At 44.9% G+C, this 24,765-nt stretch overlaps 1 protein-coding gene across 1 annotated transcript in view; it reads left to right on the top strand.

The window, feature by feature from the left end:
* Window positions 1-24,765, top strand: part of ESR2 (estrogen receptor 2) — a 68,491-nt gene that overhangs the window by 36,635 nt on the left and 7,091 nt on the right. Inside the window, exons 5-7 of the mRNA XM_026654245.2 lie at window positions 4,960-5,098; window positions 6,593-6,726; window positions 17,995-18,175. Of these exons, the coding sequence (XP_026510030.1) occupies window positions 4,960-5,098; window positions 6,593-6,726; window positions 17,995-18,175 (454 nt within the window). The remainder of the gene's footprint in view (window positions 1-4,959; window positions 5,099-6,592; window positions 6,727-17,994; window positions 18,176-24,765) is intronic.

The raw sequence follows: 24,765 nt of genomic DNA on the forward strand, positions 1-24,765 counted from the left end.
ATCATAGTGCCCTCTGGTGGGCAAAAGGTGGAATTGCAGCAACTTTCCAGCAGAAGCTTTTTCTGTGCAAAAAAACTTAAAATATGTGATGCTCATTAATTATGCACATGCATTCCCTCAGGAGTAAAAACTCTTTGACCTCCATAATTCACCAAAAATGTTTTGATTTAGAGAACAACCCTATCATTTTAAAATTATTGAACACTTGTTTATTAGACAAGATCAGCAATCACATGTAATGTTAATTATGTCCTTTTTAAGAAGTGGACTAAAGAGCAGTTTTGTTAGGAACCATAAATTAGCATTTTAATATGTCAACAGTCATGAATATCTCTTTCTCCACTTAAGAATTTAATTTAAAATGTCTACATAATTTTAAAACAGTTAAGGCCAAATTCATCCCTGGAATTCTGATGAACGGCTCCCATTATAGTCATTGAAAACAACATGCATTTACTTTGTTGTTGCTATACAAGAGCATCAGCTTGCTAAGTGGTATGTAATACAGTGCTCAGATTGATTACATGTTCTGTTTAGAGGCAAAAATAGTTAGGAATATTCAGGGAATTATTTTATGTTTCAGTTATTGGTAATGCAAAGAACAAGTATTAAATCATAACCTTATTTGTTCTGGCCTAGAAAATCCACAGTTTTATGCCAACCCTGTCATTATGACCTACTGCTTTTCTCTCTTTTTTTAATTCTTACAAAATCAGAATGTAACTGATCACAAATCTCTGTTCAAGAAGGGCCCAGGAGAACAATAGGAACAGTTTTGCCAGTAAAGCTGTGAAACAATGGATTTTTCACTTCAGAAAAATTGAAGAAAATTTTTTCAAGTTGAACTGAAAACAAAATATTTCCAAAACTTCTAGCAAATTGAAAAGTCAAAAAATTAATTTCAGGTTGAATTAAACGCTTTGTCTTTTGACACAATCAAAACATTCTGTTTTGGTTTTTACTATTTAAAAATGTTTTTGAATTTTAAAAAAATATTTGTTATTTGGGACTAAAAAATTTGAAACCTTTTGTTTAGAAAATGTTGAAACAGAATTTTTCATTTTTTTGGAATATATTTTAGGTTTTAAGTAACAGAGGGGTAGCCGTGTTAGTCTGAATCTGTAAAAAGCAACAGAGGGTCCTGTGGCACCTTTAAGACTAACAGAAGTATTGGAGCATAAGCTTTCGTGGGTGAATGCCCACTTCATCAGACGCAAGATCTTCACCCACGAAAGCTTATGCTCCAATACTTCTGTTAGTCTTAAAGGTGCCACAGGACCCTCTGTTGCATTTTAGGTTTTTGTTTTTTTAACTAAAACAGTTAAGTAGAACTGACACAAATTTATGAAACATTTCAGTGTTAACAAATATACACTTTCTGTTGAAAAATAATTTTGGTTGAAAAATTTCATCCAGATCTACTCACCAGTCTAAGTGGCAGATCATTGACAAAGTTGTATGAAGAGGCTTGCCTTCTCTTTGGCCACATTGTTTAGCATATACTAAGCCAATGACTGTAGTCCCTCAGTTTCTTGAGAACTAAATTCACCAACAGAATAGTAGCTAAATAAAAGAAACATTTAAACAACAAAGGAACACCGAGATACAGCATCATAGGACTCAACTAGGCAAACACTTATCTTCAAGCATAGTGCTTACTACTAAGAGTCCCAGTAAGACTACTGTAGGACTACTAGTGGTAGTGAGTGTGACATCTGGTGGTAAGTGTTTGCAGGATTGAGTTTATGATTGAGAGATGAACTAGATGGTGAGAACTCATGGCAAGTTGAAGAAAGAAGATTAGACTGAGAACTGAGGCTTGTATGTCCTGACGCTAAATGTCTAAACCAGGGATCGGCAACCTTTGGCACACAGCTCGTCAGGGTAAGCACCCTGGCAGGCCGGGCTGGTTTGTTTACCTGCCACGTCCGCAGGTTTGGCCAATCGCGTCTCCCACTGGCCGTGGTTTGCCGTTCCAGGCCAATGGGGGCGGCGGCCAGCACATCCCTCGGCCTGCGCCGCTTCCCGCAGCCCCCATTGGCCTGGCGAGCCGCGTGCCAAAGGTTGCTGATCCCTGGTCTAAACCATTCACCCTTATTCCTAGTGGTGTAAAATATGTGTAAATTTAAGGAAGAGAACGCTAAACAGTGATTCCTATGGTGCATCAGTATGTTTTGTTACTGTTCGGGTTGATTGGAGAAACTGCAGAACTGTACTCCATTGGAATATGTGGTTCTGTCGAAATTACACATTTTGCAAAATTAGGTTAATTTTATTTTGGGGACAAGTTCCAATGTGTTCAGAAAGAAATGTATGTTTTGGGTTGGTTTTTTTAAATGCATTTTCTTTGTAACTATTGTATTTAAAGCATTTAAAATAATCTGAAACAAAAAATAATTTTTTTCACAGAGAATTATGAAATTTTCAGTTTTCAATCCAGTTTGAACAGAGCCAAATTTTAAAATTTCAAGTCCTTCATGGAACAGAACTTTAATTGCAGTTCTGATTACTATATTTTGTTGCTGAGTTTTTGTTTGGTTTGGTTTTTGCATACTTGTAGTGTCTTTATTTTCAGAGCATTGCAAATCTTGAGGATATTCCAACTACAAGAAAAAAGTTAAGGCAATTAGAAATCATCATACAGATCCTAGAAGCATTATCAGAGTATTGTGTATGTTATTTTTACTAATTAGCTTGTGTCTTATAGAATAAAAATAGACCATTAGTTTTAGAACAATGAAGAAAATAGAAGTGACATTAAATTGAATGCATTCCCAATTCTGAGTGCCCAACACTACCTCTTGTGATAGCTAACACAACTTTTACTTGTTATCTTATTTTATCACTCAAAGTAGAAGTGACAGTAATGGGTAGGTGCATTATATTAGTTACTTTCCTAGATGGCAAGCTATAGCTGCTTTTCATAAGTATTTTTTTAAATTAATATTTTCTTTAATTTGAATATGTTTTTCTATTTTTTAGGTATTATTTTTGGTCATATTGTTCTATTGTGACTGCAATTTGCCACATTGGCTTTTCTCTATTGCAGAATATATTTTTGGTGTTAGTGGGTGTGATCAAGCTGAAATATTTTTCTCAGTTTAGTGGCATAGAAATCTTCAAAATTATTTTTGCTTTTAAAGTTTAAATTCTTTTTAGGTTAGCTAGTTTAACATAGTAGTGATCAGGAACTGTACTGTTCACTGTTGTCTACTTCTGCTATATTCTTTTTCATATAGATTCAAAGGCCAGAAGGGACTATTGCTCATATCTTGAATACTGTGTGCAGATGTGGTCACCCCATCTCAAAAAAGATATATTGGACTTGGAAAAGATTCAGAAAAGGGCAATAAAATGATTAGGGGTACAGAATGGCTGCGGTATGAGGAGAGATTAATAAGACTGGGACTTTTCAGCTTGGAAAAGAGACAACTAAGGGAGGATATGATAGAGGTCTATAAAATCATGACTGGTGTGGAGAAAGTAAATAAGGAAGTGTTATTTACTCCTTCTCAAAACACAAGAACTAGGGGCCACCAAACGAAAGTAATAGGCAGCAGGTTTAAAGCAAACAAAAGTAAGTATTTTTTTCACACAACGCCCAGTCAACCTGTGGAACTCCTTGCCAGAGGATGTTGTGAAGGCCAAGACTATAACAGTGTTCAAAAAAGAAATAGATAAGTTCATGGAGGATAGGTCCAGCCAGGATTGGCGGGGATGGTTTCCCTAGTCTCTGTTTGCCAGAAGCTGGGAATGGGCAACAAGAGATGGATCACTTGATGATTACCTGTTCTGTTCATTCCATCTGGGGCACCTGGCATTGGCCACTGTCGTATGACAAGATACTGGGCTAGATGGACCTTTGGTCTGACCAAGTATGGCAGAAGAAGTATGGCAGAAGAATCATAGAAAACATGGGACCCTGGGTCTAGAGAAGGTAAATTGGAAGCTCCTATTTTTCCCTTTCTCTTACTATAAGAAGGGGCTACTGAATGAAATTGAAAGGCAATACATTTAAAACTTACACAAAGGGAATACTTTTCACAAAATGTATAGGAACATGTGGAACTCATTACTACTATACATCAAGTCCAGTAGTTGAGTAGATTTAAAAAAAGGAATTGGGCAATTTTATGAATAATGAAAACATCCACAGATATATTAGGCAGGATAACGAGAACCTGAGTGGCTATAAAAATCTCATGATATAAAAATCTAATACAACTGATTGAAAAGGGTTAGGAATAAACTGCATCAGGTTACTTCATGATTTTCCACTATGGGGTTTTAGAGGAATTATGGATGTTTGTTTGGAAGTCACGCACTTTGTTTAGGTGCCCAACTATAAATACCCAGGTTTGACAAGGCTTAAGCTTGGTTGTGAACACGGGTGCACTGAGATTAGACCACTGGTCTGGTCCCTTGTTCCGTTTGTCCCTCCTTGATTTTTGAGCCTCATTACATTTGACCATCCTTTTGTTTCTTCCATTTTTAATTCTCTTTGTGTATTCTCTCCCCCTCTGTTTATCTCTGTTATTCTGTCTCTTAATCATCCTCTGTACCCGAGCAGTGTCCTACTAGGAGCAGCAGCAGAGGATCAGTTCCCCAGTAGGAGCAGTAGAATGGAATGGAATGAATTACACTCTGCTACTACTACTTCTGTTCCTTTGTTGCTGCTAATAGAAATTTACCTTGCACAGAGAGGTGTGTAGACCTAGAGCTGGCTCTGTGCATACAGAGGAATTTCATCCTGTATGCAGAAGCAGTAACACAAGTATGATTCTTCATGATTTTAAAACTGTTTTGTGGTAAGTTTTCTCCACAACATATAACTTGTGACTATTTTCTTCTAGTGTTTGAGATATTTTCTGTGCTCTTTTTTTAACCTTTTCTTTTTTTTTTATATAATAATGAAACAGATAGGTGGACATGTCTGATGTTACTATTTAATTGTTTTAGGCTTCATAGAGCTCAGTCTGTATGACCAAGTGAGGCTCTTGGAGAGTTGTTGGATGGAAGTTTTAATGGTGGGTCTGATGTGGAGGTCGATTGATTATCCTGGCAAGCTAATTTTTGCACCAGATCTTGTATTAGACAGGTGAGGAAAAATATAAATTAGTCTCTTCTGATGTATGTTTAATTTCAGCATATGGTAAAAGGGAGCATATAGCCATTAGGGATACTATTAACATTTCACACTTGAAAGTAAATGATACTGTAAAAATAATGTTATGAGGTTCCTAATCTCTCCAGAAAGAACTCTAGACAAAAATAATATTGTCAGGTGGATCAAACTTGTGAGTTCCTTAATAATTCCTGTCATAAATAACTATGTTCAACATACCAGTATTTGTTGATTTCTCTAGTGTCTGTCCAGCACTCTAGACACTTACCAATTTTTTAAAAAACACAATTTAAAAATAGTTTTTGTAGCTACTAGATTCCCCCAAGAAAGACTAGACATTTTATCAAACATAACATATATGATCCCCACCTAAATATACTTTTATAGCATCTTCTCCATTTGCAGTATCATTACAGTACACTAATTTTTCTAAATATGGCAAAAATAACAGGCTTTGCAATGTTAGTGAAGTAGGGAATAGCTGTGTGTCTGTGTGCTATGTAAATAAAATAAACACTGAAAACTTTTCTTTAGTTGAGTTAATTCCATATGTTACAAGTGACCATATTGCCATTTTCAGGCATCCGCATAGCTGTGTGTGCCAGTTGGATGGGATGTAATATGAACAATTCTCTGCGAGACCTAATCAGAATTTGAGCAGGTTCCCAAAGGTGAAAAGTCAATGAAGTAATCTACTCTCCTACCTGGCCCTAAAATATTGTTTCTTAAGCACTTTGCACCTATGGGGAAAAAAAGCAAAAATTCAGATCTGTAACAGTAATGTGCCTGAGTGAGATACAAAGCATCATCTTATAGGCTGCAGATAGTTAAAAGGCAATATTGGTTCTGTAGCAAAGGAAACAAATTCTGTTTCCAAATGATATGGCATAAATGTTGATTTACTTACATAAAAATCATTTCAAGGATATGCTTTGTTCAAGACAATACTAAAGAAATTACTAAGAAAAATGTGTTACGCATTGGATTTTTTATAGAAGCGGGTATGTTCTGAATATGGATTCCCTGTTGTATACGTTCCCTCATCTCAGCAAGGTGGGGCAGAGTCTGGGTCAGCAGACATTAAGGGTATTCTGTAAATTAAAAAAAAGTTTTCAAGAAGTTATATGTGGTCTGTGATCCGATTTTTATGGAGATCTTCAGCTACTGTAGGGAATATACCTTCTCAAACAAATAGTTATTTGTAAAGTTCACTTTTCTCTTTTTAAATCAATGATAGCTTGTCCTTCAAATCCTTCCTTAAAATTTTCCTTTGTCGTGATGCCTACAAAAAAACTTGACCACACGCAGTTAGTGAGCTGAGATCACTGTCGATCATGCTGACCAATATTGTCTAATTGTTTCCTTGTACTCCACTGTCTCTATTTCCATCTGTTGTCTCTTTTCTTATACTTAAATTGTAAGCTCTTTTGGGCCGGGGGATCATCTCTTTGTTCTATGTTTATATAGGGATGAGGGGAAATGTGTAGAAGGAATTCTGGAAATCTTTGACATGCTCCTGGCCACAACATCAAGATTTCGAGAGCTGAAATTACAGCACAAGGAGTATCTGTGTGTCAAGGCTATGATTCTTCTCAATTCCAGTGAGTACACATTTTCCCTTGAGGTATGTCAAGTTGTGCTGACTATTTAGGGGAAAAATCTGTGTCTAAAATTGGCAAAAATATCAAAGGACACATGAACCATTGAAAAAGAATGAAAGAAAAAATAGAAAGTGCTTTTTGTTGCTAATATTTTAATGGCTTTTTGTTTGGTATATTCAGTCAAGTCCTAGGTCATATTATTATTAGACAGATATTTTTGGGCTGCATTCTAGGGTAAAACCTGGTAAAGGGACTCAAAAGTCTGTACGCACTCTTCAGGGAGTGGAGTTTATGGCCCACAGAAGGGTCAGGGGCTTGTCCTTTTAAATTGCTGGAGCCTGCTGATCAGTGGGAAATTCTGCTCCTATCCCTCTGGATCAGGAGCATTTGTGATGTGGGTAAGCCCCTCTGGGCTGCTGTCTGCGGCCTCTTTGCTCCCTTCATACCAGTTTTTTTTTATTTATTATAATTCACCAGCAGAAATAATTTAAAGCATTCAGCTGATCTGCAAAATATTTTTGGGAACTACATCCCTGGTTTAGGAGTAGCAGCTGTGTTAGTCTTTATCCGCAAAAAGAACAGGAGTACTTGTGGCACCTTAGAGACTAACAAATTTATTTGAGCATGTTATGTATTGGCCTTGTTCTTGGTAGACTTCGCTGTAATCATTTCATCCCAGAGTCCATCGTGTAGTGATGTGAGCCAAAACAACATCTGTATAAACAAAATATGATATTGTTTATATCTACTATTTTCAGTATGTAGCCTCAGGATAATTCTGAAGGGGAATCAGAGATACTTATGTCCAGCTGTTGTCTATCCATAAATAAGTAAAATACCTGTATTTTAACAGAAAACAGAATTTTATCCTTTTATTTAGCAAGTTTGTCAACACATTTTCTTAAGAGTCTTGCTCATCTAATAATCTAAATATGTGATCAAAACCATTTCACAAGTACAAAAAAGTCAAGCTTGTTAAAAAATTATCCAGACAAACAAAAATGTGATGGTTGTAAAACAGCCATGTTAGAAAAAAGCTAGCCATTTAAATGGTAAAATTAAACGAGATACCATTGAAGAGAACTCAGTACTGCCTCCTAAATCTCTGTGTGGGCTTAAAAACCATAGGTATTCACAAGTGCTCATATTATTGGTACAAGGCTCCTTCCATTTCATTTGAGGGCAAAATGGAAGGGGGACATAATCTCCTGTCAACATGCATAGGGTGATGGGCTGGCATGATCTTTTTTTAAACATGGAAGCATTTAAGGTAGAATTTTTAAAAGCATCTACTTGATTTAGAAGCACAAGTCTATGGTACTTAGACTCCTAAATCACTTATGTGCCTTTGAAAATCCCACCCTTAGAGAGAGATCATTGATCTCTGATACCAGCCAGAGTACTTTTTGGGGGTAGGGCTGTGGGGCTATTATTTTTCTTTCTTTTTCTTTTCCTTTCCTTTGGGACTCACTGCCTTAAATAATTATTTTCTTACAGGGTCCTTACATGGTCAGGGTGTTTTAGGTATCTTGTGTAAGCGCCTCAGTTTAAACTCAGTAATCATTTCCCATGCCTGCATGATTTTTTTTACAAGGCCAGCCTAGACAAGGACAAGAAGAAAGACATAAATACAGTGCTGGGAATTTTGGGAAAGGACAATCTTAGTAAATCTTGAAATTAGATGTATGTTTAATTTTACAAATGTTAAATATGTGATAACTATGCTGTGGGTACTCTGTTAATCCTTGAAGGCACCAGCTCTATGGCAGTCTGTTAGACAAATCTCCCATTCGAGTCTGTGGAAGATTTTCCAGCATACAGGCTGCATAACTGGCTTGTAAGTGATTGCTATCATAATGTTGAAATGCCCATTTAGAAATTGGGATTTTTAAATTGTTTCAGTGGATTAAGAAAATTATAGTTAAAAAAACAACAACCCAAAATCAAAATCTTGCAGTCCTTACTTTGGGGATGCTCCCATTTAAATTACAGTAATGAGGACTGCAGGATTTAGCCCATAGTTTGATACTGTGTGCTTCCATATAACTTCTTGGGTGAAATGGTGTACTGGTATAGCTTTTGGCATTAAAATATTTCATGTCAATGCATGACAAATTGCAGACAGGAATATGGATGCTGTGGATAGACATGACAGATTTTAAGTTTAGATTTCTTTTCTATGCTCTGAAAGCTTTTTTGTTTAAAAATGACTGGCCATTGTTTTCTAATTTTTATTTATCCAATTGAAAGCATCTGACTTAGGCTACTTTGTCCCTTTATGCTGTAGGACAAAGTATTTTTTTAATATCGCTGCATATAGTTGGTAAACACTGAATGCTAGATTTAAACTTCCCTAATGATCAGAGATGACCATATTATAGATTTAAAACTTGCAAAACAAGCACAGACACTGAGCTACAAAAGCTTCTACTTTTACAAGAGCATCTACACTCTTTGGACCTTATTTGAGGGTCTGGCCCTTTGTCTATGGGCTTGTCTACACTGGCACTTTACAGCGCTGCAACTTTCTTGCTCAGGGGTGTGAAAAAACACCGCCCTGAGCACAGCAAGTTTCAGCACTGTAAAGCGCCAGTATAGACCGTGCACCAGCGCTGGGAGCCACGCCAGCACTCTAAAAAACACACCTCCACGAGGGGCATAGCTACCAGCTCTGCCGTGACTACACAAGCCATGTTAAAGCGCTGCAGTGGCAGCACTTTAACGTTGCCAATGTAGACTAGCCCTATGTCTCTGTCTCTCATATGCTGAAGAGTCTATGCTTTTGAGTGAGCAGCGTGATAACAGTACATGGGATAACCTAATAATAATTTGTTGTCCAGATTTTCACAGCAAGTCACTTGTCTGCTCTCTGAAGTACTGAAGACAAAAGCTAAAAGGGTTCTTAGGCTTAGGCTTATACAAAGATCTGATATATTTTCTTATTGCAATTTGCTGGTATGTAAAACACCATAAGCTCTTAAACAACTACTAAATTGTTTTATTTTTTTACTATGGTGCCTTTAATATAGTTCTGTAATCCCTGTTCTTTTTTTCCTTTCTGTGAGTAAGAATGGGATCTTAGTGTTCTATCTATTGATACAGAATCTAACAATCTATTGACTTCCAGTGTGAATTGTAGTTTGTGAAAGCTGTTTCCTCAGTCTTCTCCAGTTCCTGACAAAGGCAAGTTATCTGCAGCTGTTCTATAATCTGCAGCAGACCTGCTGTCTAGTAAAATATGGGGCAAATCAAGTTGTGTAGAGGCTACATTGTGGTTTCATCATGGATAATTCAGCATTATTAAATTAAAAGAAGCATAATTATTTAAACATTTTTCAGTTGTCACAGTCTTCATACTATTCCCACTGCAGCAGCTCAGGACACAACATTGAACAGGTTAAGTTGTTCTGCAAGCACTGTCGTGTTTTCAGTCGTGTCCATTTTAGTATTTGGAAATAGCATCAGGTGCCAATAGTAGAAGGCTTGTAATATTTTGATTATCTCCACAGTAAACTTTTTAGGAATATTACAAATGGGAAACTATCTGTCTGATATGCAATTTTAGGATTTAAGTATGAAGGATTGCTTGTTGTTTCACAGCACTCCCATTGAGAAGTAGGTTTTCTTCTTTAAGTGCTTGCTCATATCGATTCCAATTAGGTGTGCACGCACCATGTGTACAGTCATTGTAAAGTTTTTCACCTAGCAGCACCCGTTGGGTCAGCTGTGAAGCCCCCTGGAGTGGCGTCTCCATGGTGGTGAATATAGGACCCTGCCGACCCGGCGCCTCCTCAGTTCCTTCTTACTGCCAGTGACGGTCGTTGGAAGTGCGGTTGCTTGCTTGTTCTTGCAAGTGCTCCCCTAGTTCTATTAGCTAGTTGTGTGTACATAGTTTTAATAGTTTGAATAGTGTTTTAAAGTGAGTTAATGAGTTGAGTTGTGTAGGAGTGGGGGCTCTTCCCCTACCCCAGCTTTCCTGTTCCCCCTTGGGGTTTGGGTCATGCCTCGATCTCAAGGATTTAAATCTTGCGGAACCTGCCACAAGCCCATGGCAACAGGCGACTCCCACGACTCTTGCCTCAAGTGTCTGGGGGAGGCACACCAAGCAGACCGATGCAAAATCTGCAAGGGTTTCGTCTTCGAGTGCTTGCTCATGTCAATTCCATTTTAGGTGTGCGCGCGCCAATGTGCACAGTTGTTGGAGATTTCTGCCTTAGCAGTATCTGTAGGGCCGGCAGTGGTGCTCCCATGTGGCGGTATATCAGGCACCGCCGGCCCTGCACCCTCTCAGTTCCTTCTTACCGCCCATGACGGTTGGTTGGAGCGCCTTGTCTTGCTTTGCAAGAACAGTAGCGGTTTATCCATTGACTTGTTAGTTGTGGTTGTACATAGTTTCATAGTTAGTTGATAGTGTGTGTTAGTCAAGAGAGTCCCCCGTTGGGACTTTGCTCTAAAGGGACCATGTCCCGCTCCCCTGGCTTTAAGCCATGTGTGTCATGCAGCAGGCCGATGCCGATCAGCGATCTGCACGATGGCTGCCTTAAGTGTCTGGGAGAAGGTCATTGAAAGGACAGGTGCCACATCTGTAAAAACTTCTGACTGCGGACTCAAAGAGCGGGGTATCCACTTGAGGACATTATTGATGGAGGCTGCTCTTCATCCAGCATCAGAACCTTCCGCTGCGGCACCTACACCCAGCACTTTGGCCTCAGTGCACAGCACAGCACTGGACTCGGCCCGGCACAGCTCCTTCTTGCCAGTGCCGAAGAAGAAGCTGAAGAAACGAAGCCCCTTGGCACCAAAGGACAGAGGAGCATCAGGCAAAGGACCTCTGTCAGGCCATGTGCCTGCTACAAGGAGTCACGGGATTACAGCGGAGGTCGGACCCACCAACTCCGCCAAGGACACATCCCCCCACCCTGGGTAGTGGCAAGGGTTCCCAACCTGTGATGGGGCCTGCAGTGCCCGAAGCGGTCTCAGCGGCCAAGAAGCAAGGCCGACCGACTCCGCAGGTGCCACGCCAGGTGACTGATACAGCTCTGCTTGAGGCACCGAAGGGGAAGGCCACTGGGATGCTGTAGCATAGACTGGCGGAACACTCCAGGTCACTGGATCGCAGATGCAAGTCCCCTCGCTGCGACCTCGGGACCCAGTGCCACACCCTAGCTCGCCGGCCAGACGGCTAAGATCTCTGACGAGATCCACTCCTACTAGGCAGGGGACTCTGGACCTGTGGTGTCGCTCCCTGTACCGCCAGTATCGACTACTGTCTGGCCATAGGTTGCCTAGACACCGAACACCCTCTCCCAGAAGGTGGTCTCGTTGTCGGTCCCCATCCTGGAGGCCTCGCTCGGGGTCTCGACGTTGGTCATGCTCACCGCAGTACCGTTCCTCCAGAAGGCGGCGCAACTCCCCGTCCCCGCACCATTCACCTACCAGGGTCAGTAGGAGGACTCAAGCATTGAGTTCAAAGGTTCAGACCGTGACTTCAGCCCGTCGCCGAGGTAGGGTGACTCCTCTCTGATGCAGGAGACTTAGGTGGCACTGGCCGCGGTGCTGACTCAGCAGGGGCCGTGGCCCCCCCAGTGGCAGTACTGGAATCCATGTGGGGTGCCGGTGATGCCAATCCAGTACTCCCAGCCCTCCCTGTCCGCATCAGACAAGCCGGCTGAGGTGCCACCAGTGCCACAATTGGAGCGCAGCACCAGGGCGGAGGCAGAACCACCCATGCCCTGTACTCCGGTGCTGAGTGAGCCCTCCCCCAACAAAGAAAGGGGTGACACCATCCCTTGGGCCACTCAGTCGTCATTGTCCCCAGACGAGGTGGTGGCCGGACCCTCCCACACCAGCAGTCCCCCAGACGATTTTAAAGAGCATCAGGCCCTCCTTAAATGGGTGGCAGAGAATCTAGGCTTGCAAATTGAAGAGGTTGCTGAAGAGATAAAGGAACTCTTCAATATCATCTCTGCCACCACACCGGCAAAAATCGCATTGCCCATCCACGCAGGGATGCTCAAAATATCCAAGTCTGTGTGGCAAACCCTCTCATCTATTCCATCAACATCCAAGAAAGTGGAAAAGAAATACTATGTCCCTGCAAAGGGCTTTGAGTATCTGTATACTCATCCCCCTGTGGCATCACTAGTCGTGTCCACGGTGAATGAAAAGGACAGACAGGGCCACCCCACTGGAATGCTCAAAAATAAATAAAAATAAAGAGGCCAAGAGACTTGACTTATTCGAGTGAAAAGCGACAGCCAGCCTACAATTTAGGGTTTCTAACCACCAGGCCTTGCTGGGACGTGATAACTTTAACCTGTGGGACTCCCTTAATAAGTTCACGGAGGCTCTCCCATAGGATCGTGCCCAAGAGTTCACGTTGGTGAACGAAGGCATGGTGGTGGCCTGCAGAGGCCTCCAAATGGCCTGGGAAGTGACGGACTCGGCTCCTGGTTGCAGGCTTCTGGGCTGTCTCAGGAGATGCAGACCACAATACAGGATCTGCCACTTGAGGGTTCGGGGCTCTTTTCTGAGCTAGCTGACTCTAGGCTCCATGGACTCAAGGACTCCCGAGCCACCCTCCATTCCCTGGGCCTGCAAACCCCTCAGCAGTCCAGGAAGCTGTTCCGCCCTCCGCCTCCTCCTCCGACGCAATCTAAGTCCTGGGGGGCTCCCCGGTCTGGCTTCTACAGGAGAGAGGACAAGGACAAAGGGCCTAAGACGCTACCTGTCCTCTTCCCATCCGGCTGCTCAACCTGACCCTCCCAGAAGTCAGGGAGGCCAGAAGCAGTCATTTTGAGGGTGCACTCGAGGACAGCACCCCAGCCAACGTACTGGATCCAACCCTCCCTTTCCTCAACCGCTTCCGCCCTTTCTGGTCAGCCTGGTCCCGTGTCACTTCGGACCGCTGGGTGCTAGATACAGTTTCTTCGGGCTACACCCTGCAGTTTACAGCTAACCACCCCTACCACCTCCCTTCCTTGTCCCTCTTCAGTGAATTTCTTGATTGCTTCACTTTGTGATAATGGCCTTCTAATAGGAACATTCTTCACATTTGCAGATTTAAACTATTCTTATGGAGCTTCATTGAGATAATTATTGGATTTTTTTTAAAGCAGCATGCACCATCAAGGTTTGCCTTTTGCTTACAGCAAACTGCAGCTGTTTTTTGTTTTGTTTTGTTAAGTTCCACATGTGACCAAATCTGCCATTCTCGTGCCCCACACATCCAGGCTGTCTCCAAACTTGTTACTACTTTCTCCATAATATGTCTAAAAGCCAATGTTTTCTTTCTCATCCATGCAGCTAACTCTCTTCCAAGCCCTCTTCATCTCTCATCTTGGTTACTGCAACCTCCTCTCTGGCAAGGGCTAGAGAGTCTTTGAGGGTGTTTTGCAGGTTGGTTACAAAGTCCAAAATGTTAGTTCCTGGGGAAGATGTAACTCCCTCCCATTGCTGCTTCACCAACTGTAATGGCCCCTTAACTTCATGGCCATAAACGAGTTCAAAGGGTGAAAACCCCAAACTGGGATGGGATACAGCCCTGTAAATAAAGAGCAACTGCTGCAACACTAGGTCCCAATCATTGGAGTGCTCGTTCACGAATTTACGTCTCATGGCCCCCAAAGTCCCATTTAAACCTTTCCACTAGGCCGTTTGTTTGATGGTGGCAAGGGGTGGCAACCAACTGGTTCACCCCATGAGCTTCCCAAAGATGTTACATGGTCCCTGCCATGAAGTTAGTTCCCAAATTTGTAAGGATGTCGGAGGGTCAACCTTCCCTGGCAAAAATGTCTGCCAATGCCTGGCTCATGCTATTAGCCCTGGTGTTGCTTAGATCTACTGCTTCTGGCCATCGGGTGGCAAAATCCATGAAAGTCAGTATGTACAGCTTTCCTCTGGGTGTCTTCTTAGGGAAAGGACCCAGAATATCCACAGCTACACACTGAACTGGAACCTCAATAATGGGGAGTGGCTGGAGAGGGGCCTTGACCTGGTCTTGGGGCTTTCCCACCCTCTGGCACACCTCACAAGACCGGACATAGGTAGAAATGTCCTTGCCCATTCCCTCCCAGTCGAATGACTTCCCCAAGTGGTTTTTGGTCCTGTTCACCCCGGTATGGCCACTAGGGTGATCATGGGCTAAGCTCAAGAGCTTTTCCCTATACTTAGTTGGAACTACCAACTGTCTCTGAGGATGCCAGTCCTCCTTATGCCCACCAGAAAGGGTCTCCTTGTATAAGAGTCCTCCTCCAACAACAAATCTGGAACTATTAGGAGAGCTGAGAGGCAGTGGGTCACTCCGTGTCACCGTCCAATGTCCCTTAAGGCTCTCCTCTGCTTCCTGCTCTGCCTGGAACTGCTCCCTTGATGCTGGAGACATTAGTTCCTCGCTGTGTTGTGGACTTGGGCTTGGTCCCACTGGAAGCAATGCAGGTGATGGGGGTGTCTCCGTCGACTGTGAACTGCTCTTCGCTGGTGCACTAGGTTGTATTTCAGGCTCCAGTTGAGCCTCTTGCACAGGTTTAGCTGCTGCTGCAGGCGCAGGTTCTGTGGCGCCCTCTGTTGCTGGTTCCCCTGACTTTGGTGGGGTTGCAAGCACGGGATCTGGTGCTGACTGCTCCGCCAGTTCCGATCCTTGGGCTGGTTTTGGCTGGGTCTCAGGAACTGGCTCTACAACCGCTGTCGTAGACTTTGGTCTGGGGTCTGGTTCTGGGTCCCTGGGCCTGTGGTATCTGGGGACACAGGCTGGGCCTTTGTAAGAGGCTCAAGAATGGAGTTAGGTGTGGAGGCCTGTTTAGCTTGGCTGCGGGTGACCATCCCCACCCTTTTGGTTAGCCTCACATGATTGGCTAAGTCTTCTCCCAGCAGCATGGGAATTGGGTAATCATCATAGACCTCAAAAGTCCATATTCCTGACCAGTCCTCGTACTGGACAGGCAACTTGGCTGTAGGCAAGTTAAAAGAGTTGGCCTTAAAGGGTTTTACTGTCACTTGGGCCTCTGGGTTGATGAATTTGGGGTCCACTAGGGATTGGTGGATAGCTGACACCTGTGCTCCAGTGTCTCTCCACGCAGCAATCTTCCTCCTGCCCACACTCAAAGTTTCCCTTAGCTCTGGGGGCATTTGTGAGGCACCTGGGCCTGAAGGCTCTCGGTGGGATCCCGAGGTGATGAGTTGCAGTCAGCTGGTGCTCTTGGGGCAGATGGCCTTCACATGCCCCAGCTAATTACATTTAATGCATCGCCCAGCTGACTTTTGGCTGTGGTGTGGAGGGTGGTTGGGGATTAGGGTGGTAGGACGAGAGGGCATCTGGGCTTTCCCTGGCTGTGTGGAGGGCTCCTCCTTGTGAGATGGGGCCTTGGGCTGACTCCGATGGTGGGGTGTCGTCTCAGGTTGCCCCTTCTGGTATCTGATCCAGCGTAGCCTTTTCCAGCTCCATTTCTAAGTGCATCTTCTCCCTCTTCTCCTCCACTGCTAAGCGCTTCTCCTCCCTTCTGTCCTCCGCCTCTATTTTTCAGCGCCTCATCTTTAGGAAGAACATCCTGTCTTCTGCAGTTAGAGCTCAGTCTAGGTTAAGGGCCTTCCTCCATCTTGGCACCTGGATCTTGGGTTGGGGAGGGTTGACCATCCCTGCTGGGGAAATCTCCAGTCCCAAAGCCTCTCCCAGCAGTTCTGCCATGGTATTGGATGTCTGGGCCTGATCTGGGTCTCTTCTCCTAGGTGTGCTGCTTTGGGAAGACTGGTTGCTCTAGGGTTTCGATGACCGCCTGCAATTTCATGCACTGGGCTGTTTCTTGTCCTAATCTAGCCTAGCTACCTTGTTGCCACGAGAGCTAGAAAAAAAAATAAACTGCTTGTTGGACTCTGGCTGTGCAGGCTGAACCCTTTGCCTGCCTGTTCCCCCCCCAGGCAGCAAAAGAAAAGAAAAAATTCTCCCTGGCTTTCAAGCAGCCAAAAGGAAAAATGTGTCCTTTTACAATCCTGAGGTCTGTGCTTCTGGTTCAAAATCATCCCACCGCTGTGCCACCATGTCAGGGTATACCCTCCTAAATCTGAACTCTGGGGTACAGATGTGAGGACTCGCATGAAAGACCCCCGAAGCTTATCTTCTACCAGCTTAGGTTAAAACTCTTCCAAGGCACAGTCTTCTGCCTTGGACAGATATTGCTGCCACCACCAAGTGATTTTCACAAATCAAACAAAAAGTGAGAACTCTGTTATTCTCCGACACAGGGAAGGGTCACTTGGAATCCCTATTCCCCCAAGCCTCTTCACCCCCTTTCCTGCGGAGGCTTGAGAATAAAATACCAACCACTTGCCTTAGCAATGTGAGCACAGACCAACCCCTTGTCTAAGGACTTTGGAATGAAAGGATTCTTAAAAAAAAAGGTAAATTTTATTAAAAAAGAAAGAAACACACCTGAAAATGGAGGCTTTAGGGATTAAACACCAAAAATAACTTTCTTGGGGTTTAGCTTAAAGTTTACAAGCAAAACAAAAGCACCTGGGGTTAGCACCGAGGAATCCACAAACCAAAACAACCAAAAAGATTCCTAATCGCATGTGTCTTGACTTTTCCTGTGCTACTTACATATCTGGGGTTCCAAATGAGGAGTTTCTACGTATGATGCTAATGATTTCCCATACCTGGCTTAAAGTTTACAGCTGTTGCTGCCTTCCCCTCTCTCCAGCCCAAGAGACAAAGAAAAAAAACCCCACACCCAGCAGTTTTTTCCAATTTAAAAGGATACAGCCTCTCTGTTGGTTCCCTGGTCAGGTGCCAACTCAGGTTAAGCTTCTCTTAACCCTTTACAGTTCTAACCCATTTTGCTCCTAGCCCCATCCCTATGTAGGAGCTGTTTCAGAGAGGGGAGGGAGCTGTTAGAGAAGCCATGAAACTGCTCTTACTTAAACAAAGGGCCGGAGTAACCCCTGGGGACATCCAAAATTGGAGAATGCAAAGGTAAGTGAAGCTCAGCCAGACCCAAGAATCTGGCTCTGTATCTTTAGTAGATATTAGAAGCCAATTGTTAATGTAGTTGTAAGATTGGGGGATACTTAAGTATGCAAATGGCACGACAGAATTGATGAGTAAAAATGTTTCTATCAGAGCTCGAGATCTAACGTGAAGCATCATACATATAATTTTAATAGGACTTGGAATTTATTTTATTTGATTCTATTGAAAAATTACATCCAAAGGCAATCCATGCTCATGTTTTTTTCTGGTGAGTTGTAGTGCTATTTTATCTTCTCTTTGTTTAGATATGTTTCCATTATCAGCTGCTGCAGAAGAATCTGAAAGCAACAGGAAGCTACATCACTTGCTTAATGCAGTAACTGATGCTTTGGTGTGGGTTATTGCAAAAAGTGGAATCCCATCTCAGCAACAGACAACTCGTTTGGCTAACTTGTTGATGTTACTTTCTCATGTCAGGCATGCAAGGTATATTTTACAGAATTATGTAACTCTTTGAGGTTTTAATATTTGTTGTTAAATCCCCGTAGAAATATCCGGTATCATCATTTTAGGGTATTCATTGTCATTATTCTAAATTGACAGGATTAACTAAATAATATACTCAAATCACTTTGACTTGCAGCACATTGCATTCACCTGAAAGTGCACATCTTATGTAACCCTTCTGCCAGGTGGAGCCAGCAGAAACCAGGGCCGGGTTCAATATCTAGGGGTTCCTTTCCATCGATACAGCACAGAATTGGCTCGAGCCCCCACCCAGTAACCTGGGAAACTTACACACCACCCCTGGGTGCCTCTGAGAGGCAATACTTCCCCACTCGCAAGCACAGAGTCTAAGTGTAGAAAAGAAACTTTTAATAGAAGGAGGGAAGTAACTCGGCTTTAATTTGGGAAAACACCACAAACAGGGTTCATAAACATAAACCGTGAGTAAAAGACCCACCCCCAAGTAGGTTGGACAGTGTCCTTTTCCCCTCAGGTTCTTAAGTCCAGCAACCCAAACATCCCTTTGATGTGCCCAAGCCCAACCCATCTCTGCACCCCACTCACAGTTGCTGTCCTTGAGTTCAGAGGTGCATCTGCAGAGTTCACCTTCTCCCCTAGGTGGGGTAAAGAGGTACCTTACTTGCTCCGCTGCTCGGGCAATCTCTCACTGCCCCTCTCCGCCAGCCACCCTGCTGGCTGTTCACCGACCGCTCCCGCCGGCCGCCTGCTCGCTGCTTCTGCCGGCCGCCTGCTCTCCGTTCTCAGCACACCTCTCCATCAGCTGCCCTGCTGGCTGCTTATCGCGCCTCTCCGCCGCTGCCCTGCTGGCTGCCTGTTCACCACTCTCACCATGCCTCTCCACTGCTGCCTGCTTACTGCTCTTGCCACGCCTCTCCACCACACCAGCCACTCATTCACGAGCTGTCAGTTGTCTTCTGCTGCTACCTGCCTCTCTGCTGTGACCTCTGCACATCAGTCCCTTAGTAATTTTTAGCTTTTAGCAGGCAGGGCAGAAACACAGTCCTACCACAATTGATTTCAGCTCTGATTGGGCATTTAACATAACAAAGAGGCTCCTATGAAGCCTATTTAGCTCTATTCTTTGAACAGTGGGGAGGAACAGGTTAAACCAGACTAGGGAGAATCCTTGATGAGGGTGCAGAGCCTCCTGGCTGGGATACCTGTCCCCACCCCTCTTACTTTCACAGGGCTCTGACATTTGAGCCCCTGGCTTAACGAAGTTCTTTCAACTGAGGTCCCTTCATTTGGGACAGGTTAAGCACAGTTCTGCTTTCCTGTATTCCTACAATAATTACAACATTGGTAACCGTATTTCACTACCCCTGCATTCAGTACTAAGGTGATTTGTACCCAACACCAGCCAAAGTTGATCACTTTGACACCACTGTATCTGTTGAATATGTAAGCAGAGCCGAAGCGAACTGTTCATAAACACACCCAAAGTCTCTCTCCCTCCTAGCTAGCTGTCAGGGAAGCATTCATTCAGACCCTGCTTACATCTATACTTCATTATTTTAAATAAATCCTCTACATATATCCCCCAAATAGTACATCCTTTTCATTTCTTTTTAGCACTTCACTTCTTTCACTTTTATTTTTTTTCCTTCTCTCTAAAAGAGCAGTAATGTGTCTCCTTCACAATCATTCTGAAATTTCCAGTGCTGTTTGGTGGATCAACAGGTCAAGTGTGCTTTGGCATTCATGTCAGTCACGGGCCTAAAGTCTGATTTCCTCTACTAGTTCTTTTTTCAAAATCAAATAGTCTTTTGCTGAGTGGTTTTGAAAGTGTGGGCATGTGTTCGTGCTTCCTATAAGACAACAGATGCCCATCCCATGGGACACAACTATATAAAAATATATACGTGTGTGTGTGTGTGTGTGTGTGTATATATATATATATATATATATATCTCCCTGAACCGTTCAATCTTCAGTCAGGACTTTATGTGGAATACAAAATTCTTCTTTGAGTGCTTTCCTACATGTATGCCACTTCTGATGCACGTGTGCCCTCTGTATTCAACATCAGAATCTTTTGACCAGCAGCATCCATTGGGCCACGCCTGCATGCCCAAGGGAAGGGAAACCAGCTGACTGTCAGTTCTTTTTTTAGTGTTTGTGTCTGCAAGATGTGACTGAAAGAACAGTGTCCCTGGCTCTTGCACTTACACTTCTCCACTAGTATTTGTACGTAGTTCTCTTACCATAGCTTAGGGTTAGCTAGGTAGTGTAAGTTAGGTGAATTCTTTTACATTTTTCTTCAGCTTTATGGTTGATCATATAATATCCTGGTTTTAAGTATTGTTCATCATGTGAGGCAGCTGTTCCCCTTAATAACAGGTGCTCAAAATGTTTATTCTTTCAGTGAGGGTCAGGGACATATCACAGAGAAATGTGCTTTGTCATTAGTTTTTTAAATGAACAATGAAAGTGAGAGTTGCTCAAGTAAAAGCTCTTCCTCCTATGTAAGGTACTACCTCTGTCTTTTGTGAGGGTTGTCTTAGACCAGGAAGGCAGGATCCTTTGGGCTCCGAGCAGTCCTCCATAAAAAGTGCCCTGGAGCTACTTTCTCTGCCTTAGCTTCTAGGGCTCCTGCTTCTTCATCAAAGCATTTTTCTGCTGATGTTGGTATAATTCCTTCTTCCCACCACAAAAGAAGGAGGTCTCAGCATTCTTTCTCCAAAAAGCATAGAAGCAGGTCTCCATCTGAGGCTGTGTCTACACTATGAGCTAGGTGTATGATTCCCCTGCTTGTGTACACGTACTCACACTAGTTCTCATCGAGCTGGCATGAGTATAAATAGCAGAATAGCCACGGTAGCACAGCTAGCAGCTGTGGCGGCATGGCTGAGCTGTGCTGAGTACATACCCACTGGTTTCAGGTGGGTTTGTACTCTGCATGGCTCAGCTGTGCCTTCACTGCCACTACCATGCAAGTGAGACTACATGGCTATTGAGCTAGCACGAGTATGCGTACATGAGCAGGGGAATCACACCCCGAGCTCATAGTGTAGACGTAGCCTAAATTGCGTGTGAAACAGAAGAAAGACAAGTTTCCTCTTTCTGCTTTAAAAAAGGGAGGTTGCGGTCTGATGAAGGTCGTTCTGGCACCTGTAAGACCCTGAAGCTAGATCTTTGTTACCTGCTAAAAACAATTCTCTCTCTGACAGAAGTATGGACTCTACGGTACCTCCCAGGTGCTTGTGATACCATTAAGGCGTCGGTATCGAGTGCAGGCACAGTGGGAGTGTTCCCCATCTTGGTACCGGTCTCCCCGACACCGGTACCACTCTCCCCAGTACCATCAGTGGTCTGTTATACCTGGTCAATGAATGCCAGTAGCCATGACCAGTAAGCAAATGCAGGTGTCAACGGCTCCTCCCTGGTTGCAGGAAGGTGGTTCCTCTGGTATGGAGGGCCAGTTCAGCCCATTACCCAGGTCCCATCGGCGAGATTGGGCACCGGATCCCGCTCCTTCATTTGTGGCATCACAGTGGCAGCATGACTAGTGGCCAATGCAGTGGCCTTATTGGAGCGCATGGGGCGTACCGGTCATGATGATGCCCCCTACGCAGCACTCGGTGGCTGTGTCACAGCATCAGTTGGCGGCACCGGGCCCGGTACCGGATGCCAGTTCTGAGGTTGGGGCGGAGGAACCTGTGCCCACCCCTAAGCCTCCTTCTCTGATGGTGATCGAGATTCCGGCACCTCCCCCAGCAGTCCAGTCTTCCTCGTCATCCCTGGATGAGGCGGTTGTGGGACCTTTGAGAGCTAGCCCGCTGGATGACTTCAGGAAGCATCAAGCCCTTCTCCGGCACATGGCCAAGAGCTTGAGGTGCAGGAGGACACCCTCTTCAATGTCCCCTCAGCCTCTACACCCACCTGGGTTGCCCTGCCTGTGCATGACAGGGTTCTCAAGATAGCCAAGGCCCTGTGGCAGACCTCTTCCTCCACCCCTCCCACCTCGAAATGGGCTGAGAAAAAGTATTTCATTCTGGCCAAAGGTTTTGAATACCTTTATGCCCACCCAACCACAGGCTTGCTGGTTGTGTCTGTGGCTGAGGACAAGCAGGTTCATACCTCCTTGCCTTCCAAAAACAGAGGCCAAGAAACTCGATTTATTCGGGAGGAAAATTTATTCAACCGCCAGCCTGCAATTCCAGGCAAACCATCAGGCCCTGTTTGGCCGGTACAATTTCATCCTCTGGGACGGTCTCAAAAAGTTCCAGGAATCCCCCTCTCAGGGTCTGGCCCAAACGTTTGACACCCTGGTAGAGGAGGATACTATGGCGGCCAGATGCTCCCTGCAGATGGTATGGGACGCGATGGACTCAGTGGCAGGGTGGTCACATCGGCAGTGGTTATGCGACGCAGCTCCTGGCTCCAAACAACGAGCCTCTCTTAAGAGATGCAGACCACGATTCACGATCTTCCCTTTGATGGAGTTGGTCTCTTTTCTGATCAAACGGACGCCAGGCTGCATGGGTTGAAGGACACTAGAATTATTACCCTTCGCTTGTTGGGCATGCACACTCCACAATCAGCCAGAAAGCCCTTCCGACTGCCACCACCGCCAAGACCCTGGCAACCCCGTCAGGGCTCTACTAGGAGACAGGATGCTAGCTTTAGTCGCCAATGCCCTTCTTCCTCCCACTCACCCACCCAGCCTGGGCCTGCCGAACACCTAGGGGGTCAGAAGCGATCATTTTGGGGGTGTGCCCGAGAGTGGTGCCCCAGTCAGCCAACCGGATCTTACCTGCCTTTTCCTCAACTGCCTCTCTCCCTACCGCTTGGCCTGGTTGCAGGTTACGTCAAACCACTGGGTCCTGGACGCAGTAGCTTGGGGCTATACTCTGCAATTCTTATCCACCCCTCCCTCCCCCCCCCCACTTCCCCATCCTTCTTCAGGAGAAGCTCCTGGGCTTGGGGGCTGTGGAGGAGGTTCCTCGGGACATGGAAGGAAGAGAATTCTATTCCTAAACCCCGAAGGCCAAAGGGGGCCTCAGGTCCATCCTGGACTTTAACAAGTCTCTCAAGAAGTTGAAGTTCTACATGGTCTCCCTGACCTCCATTATCCGTTCCCTGGATCCAGGGAACTGCTACGCCACTCTCGACTTAAAAGACGCTTACTTTCATGTCTCCGTATTCCCAGGACACAGGCGATTCCTGCATTTCATAGTGTCAGGGCACCACACCCAGTTCACAGAGCTACCCTTTGGCCTGTCCTCAGCCCTCAGGGTGTTCACAAAATGCGTGGCACTGGTAGCGGCTTACCTGAAACGTTGAGGGGTCCAGATTGTCCCGTATCTTGATGACTGGCTCATCAAGGGCAGGTCTCTGGCGCAAGTGCAGAGGAGCCTTGATCTGATGTGGTCCACCTGCAGTGACCTGGGCCTGTTAATAAACACAGAAAAGTCCATGTTAACGCCAGTCCAACATATAGAGTTTATCGGAGCAGTTCTCGACTCCACGCAGGCCAAGATCTTCCTTCCAGATGCGCGTTTTCAGGCCATGTCGGACCTGATCTCCCACATAAAGAGCCATCCAAGACGATGCCTGTGACTGATGGGCTGCGTGCATGTCCGTGGTCAGCCATGCCCAACTTCTGTGATCTCTGCTGGTGTGGCTGGCCTCGTTCTATGTCCCCAGCAGGCATGATCTGGACTGTGTGGTCATGGTGCCGAGCCACATCCTCTCGTCCCTGGACTGGTGGCTGGATCCCGAGTCGGTGCTGAAGGAGTTCCCTTTGCGACCCCGTCTCGGACACGTCAGATCTGGGATGGAGCCCACCTGGGCGGGCTCAACACCCAGGGCCGCTGGCTACAAAACGATCTAGCCCTTTATATCAATGTCAAGGAGCTCAGGGTGGTTCCCATGATGGCACGGTTCCCGAAAGGTCTGGAGCGCCTTTACCCACATGTCCGGGACCTGGTTCCCCCTTGGGACCTGAATTTTGTGCTGTCAAGGCTCATGGGTCCCCACTTTGAACCCTTGGCTTCCTGCTCACTCCTGCTTCTCTCCTGGAAGGTCTCCTTCCTGGTCGCTATAACTTCAGCCCATAGGATCAGGGCACACACATTGGAGCTGCCTTATACGGTCTTCTATAAGGATAAGGTCAAGCTGCATCCACACCTGGCTTTTCTGCCTAAAGTTGTCTCCCAGTTTCATATTGGTCAAGACATATACTTACCAGTCCTTTGTCCAAAGCCTCATGCGCATACCCTGGATGTCAGATAGATGCTGGCCTTCTACATCGGGAGAACAAAGCCATTCCGTAAGTCAACACAGTTGTTCGTTGCAGTCACAGACAGGATGAAGGGTTGCCCAGTGTCTGCCCAGAGAATCTCATCTTGGATCACGGCCTGCATCTGCTACTGTTATGAGCTGGCGAAGGTGCCTCTGCCGGTGATCGTGAAGGCTCATTCAATTAGGGCACAGGCATCTTCGGCAGCCTTCCTGGCGCAGGTGCTGATCCAAGAAATCTGTCAGGTTGCCACCTGGTCATCTGTCCACACGTTCGCGTCGCACTACACGCTGACCAAGCAAGC

The sequence above is a fragment of the Terrapene carolina genome, unplaced genomic scaffold (genome assembly GCF_002925995.2).
Source record: "Terrapene carolina triunguis isolate 2854851 unplaced genomic scaffold, T_m_triunguis-2.0 Scaffold189, whole genome shotgun sequence".
NCBI lineage: Eukaryota > Metazoa > Chordata > Testudines > Emydidae > Terrapene > Terrapene triunguis.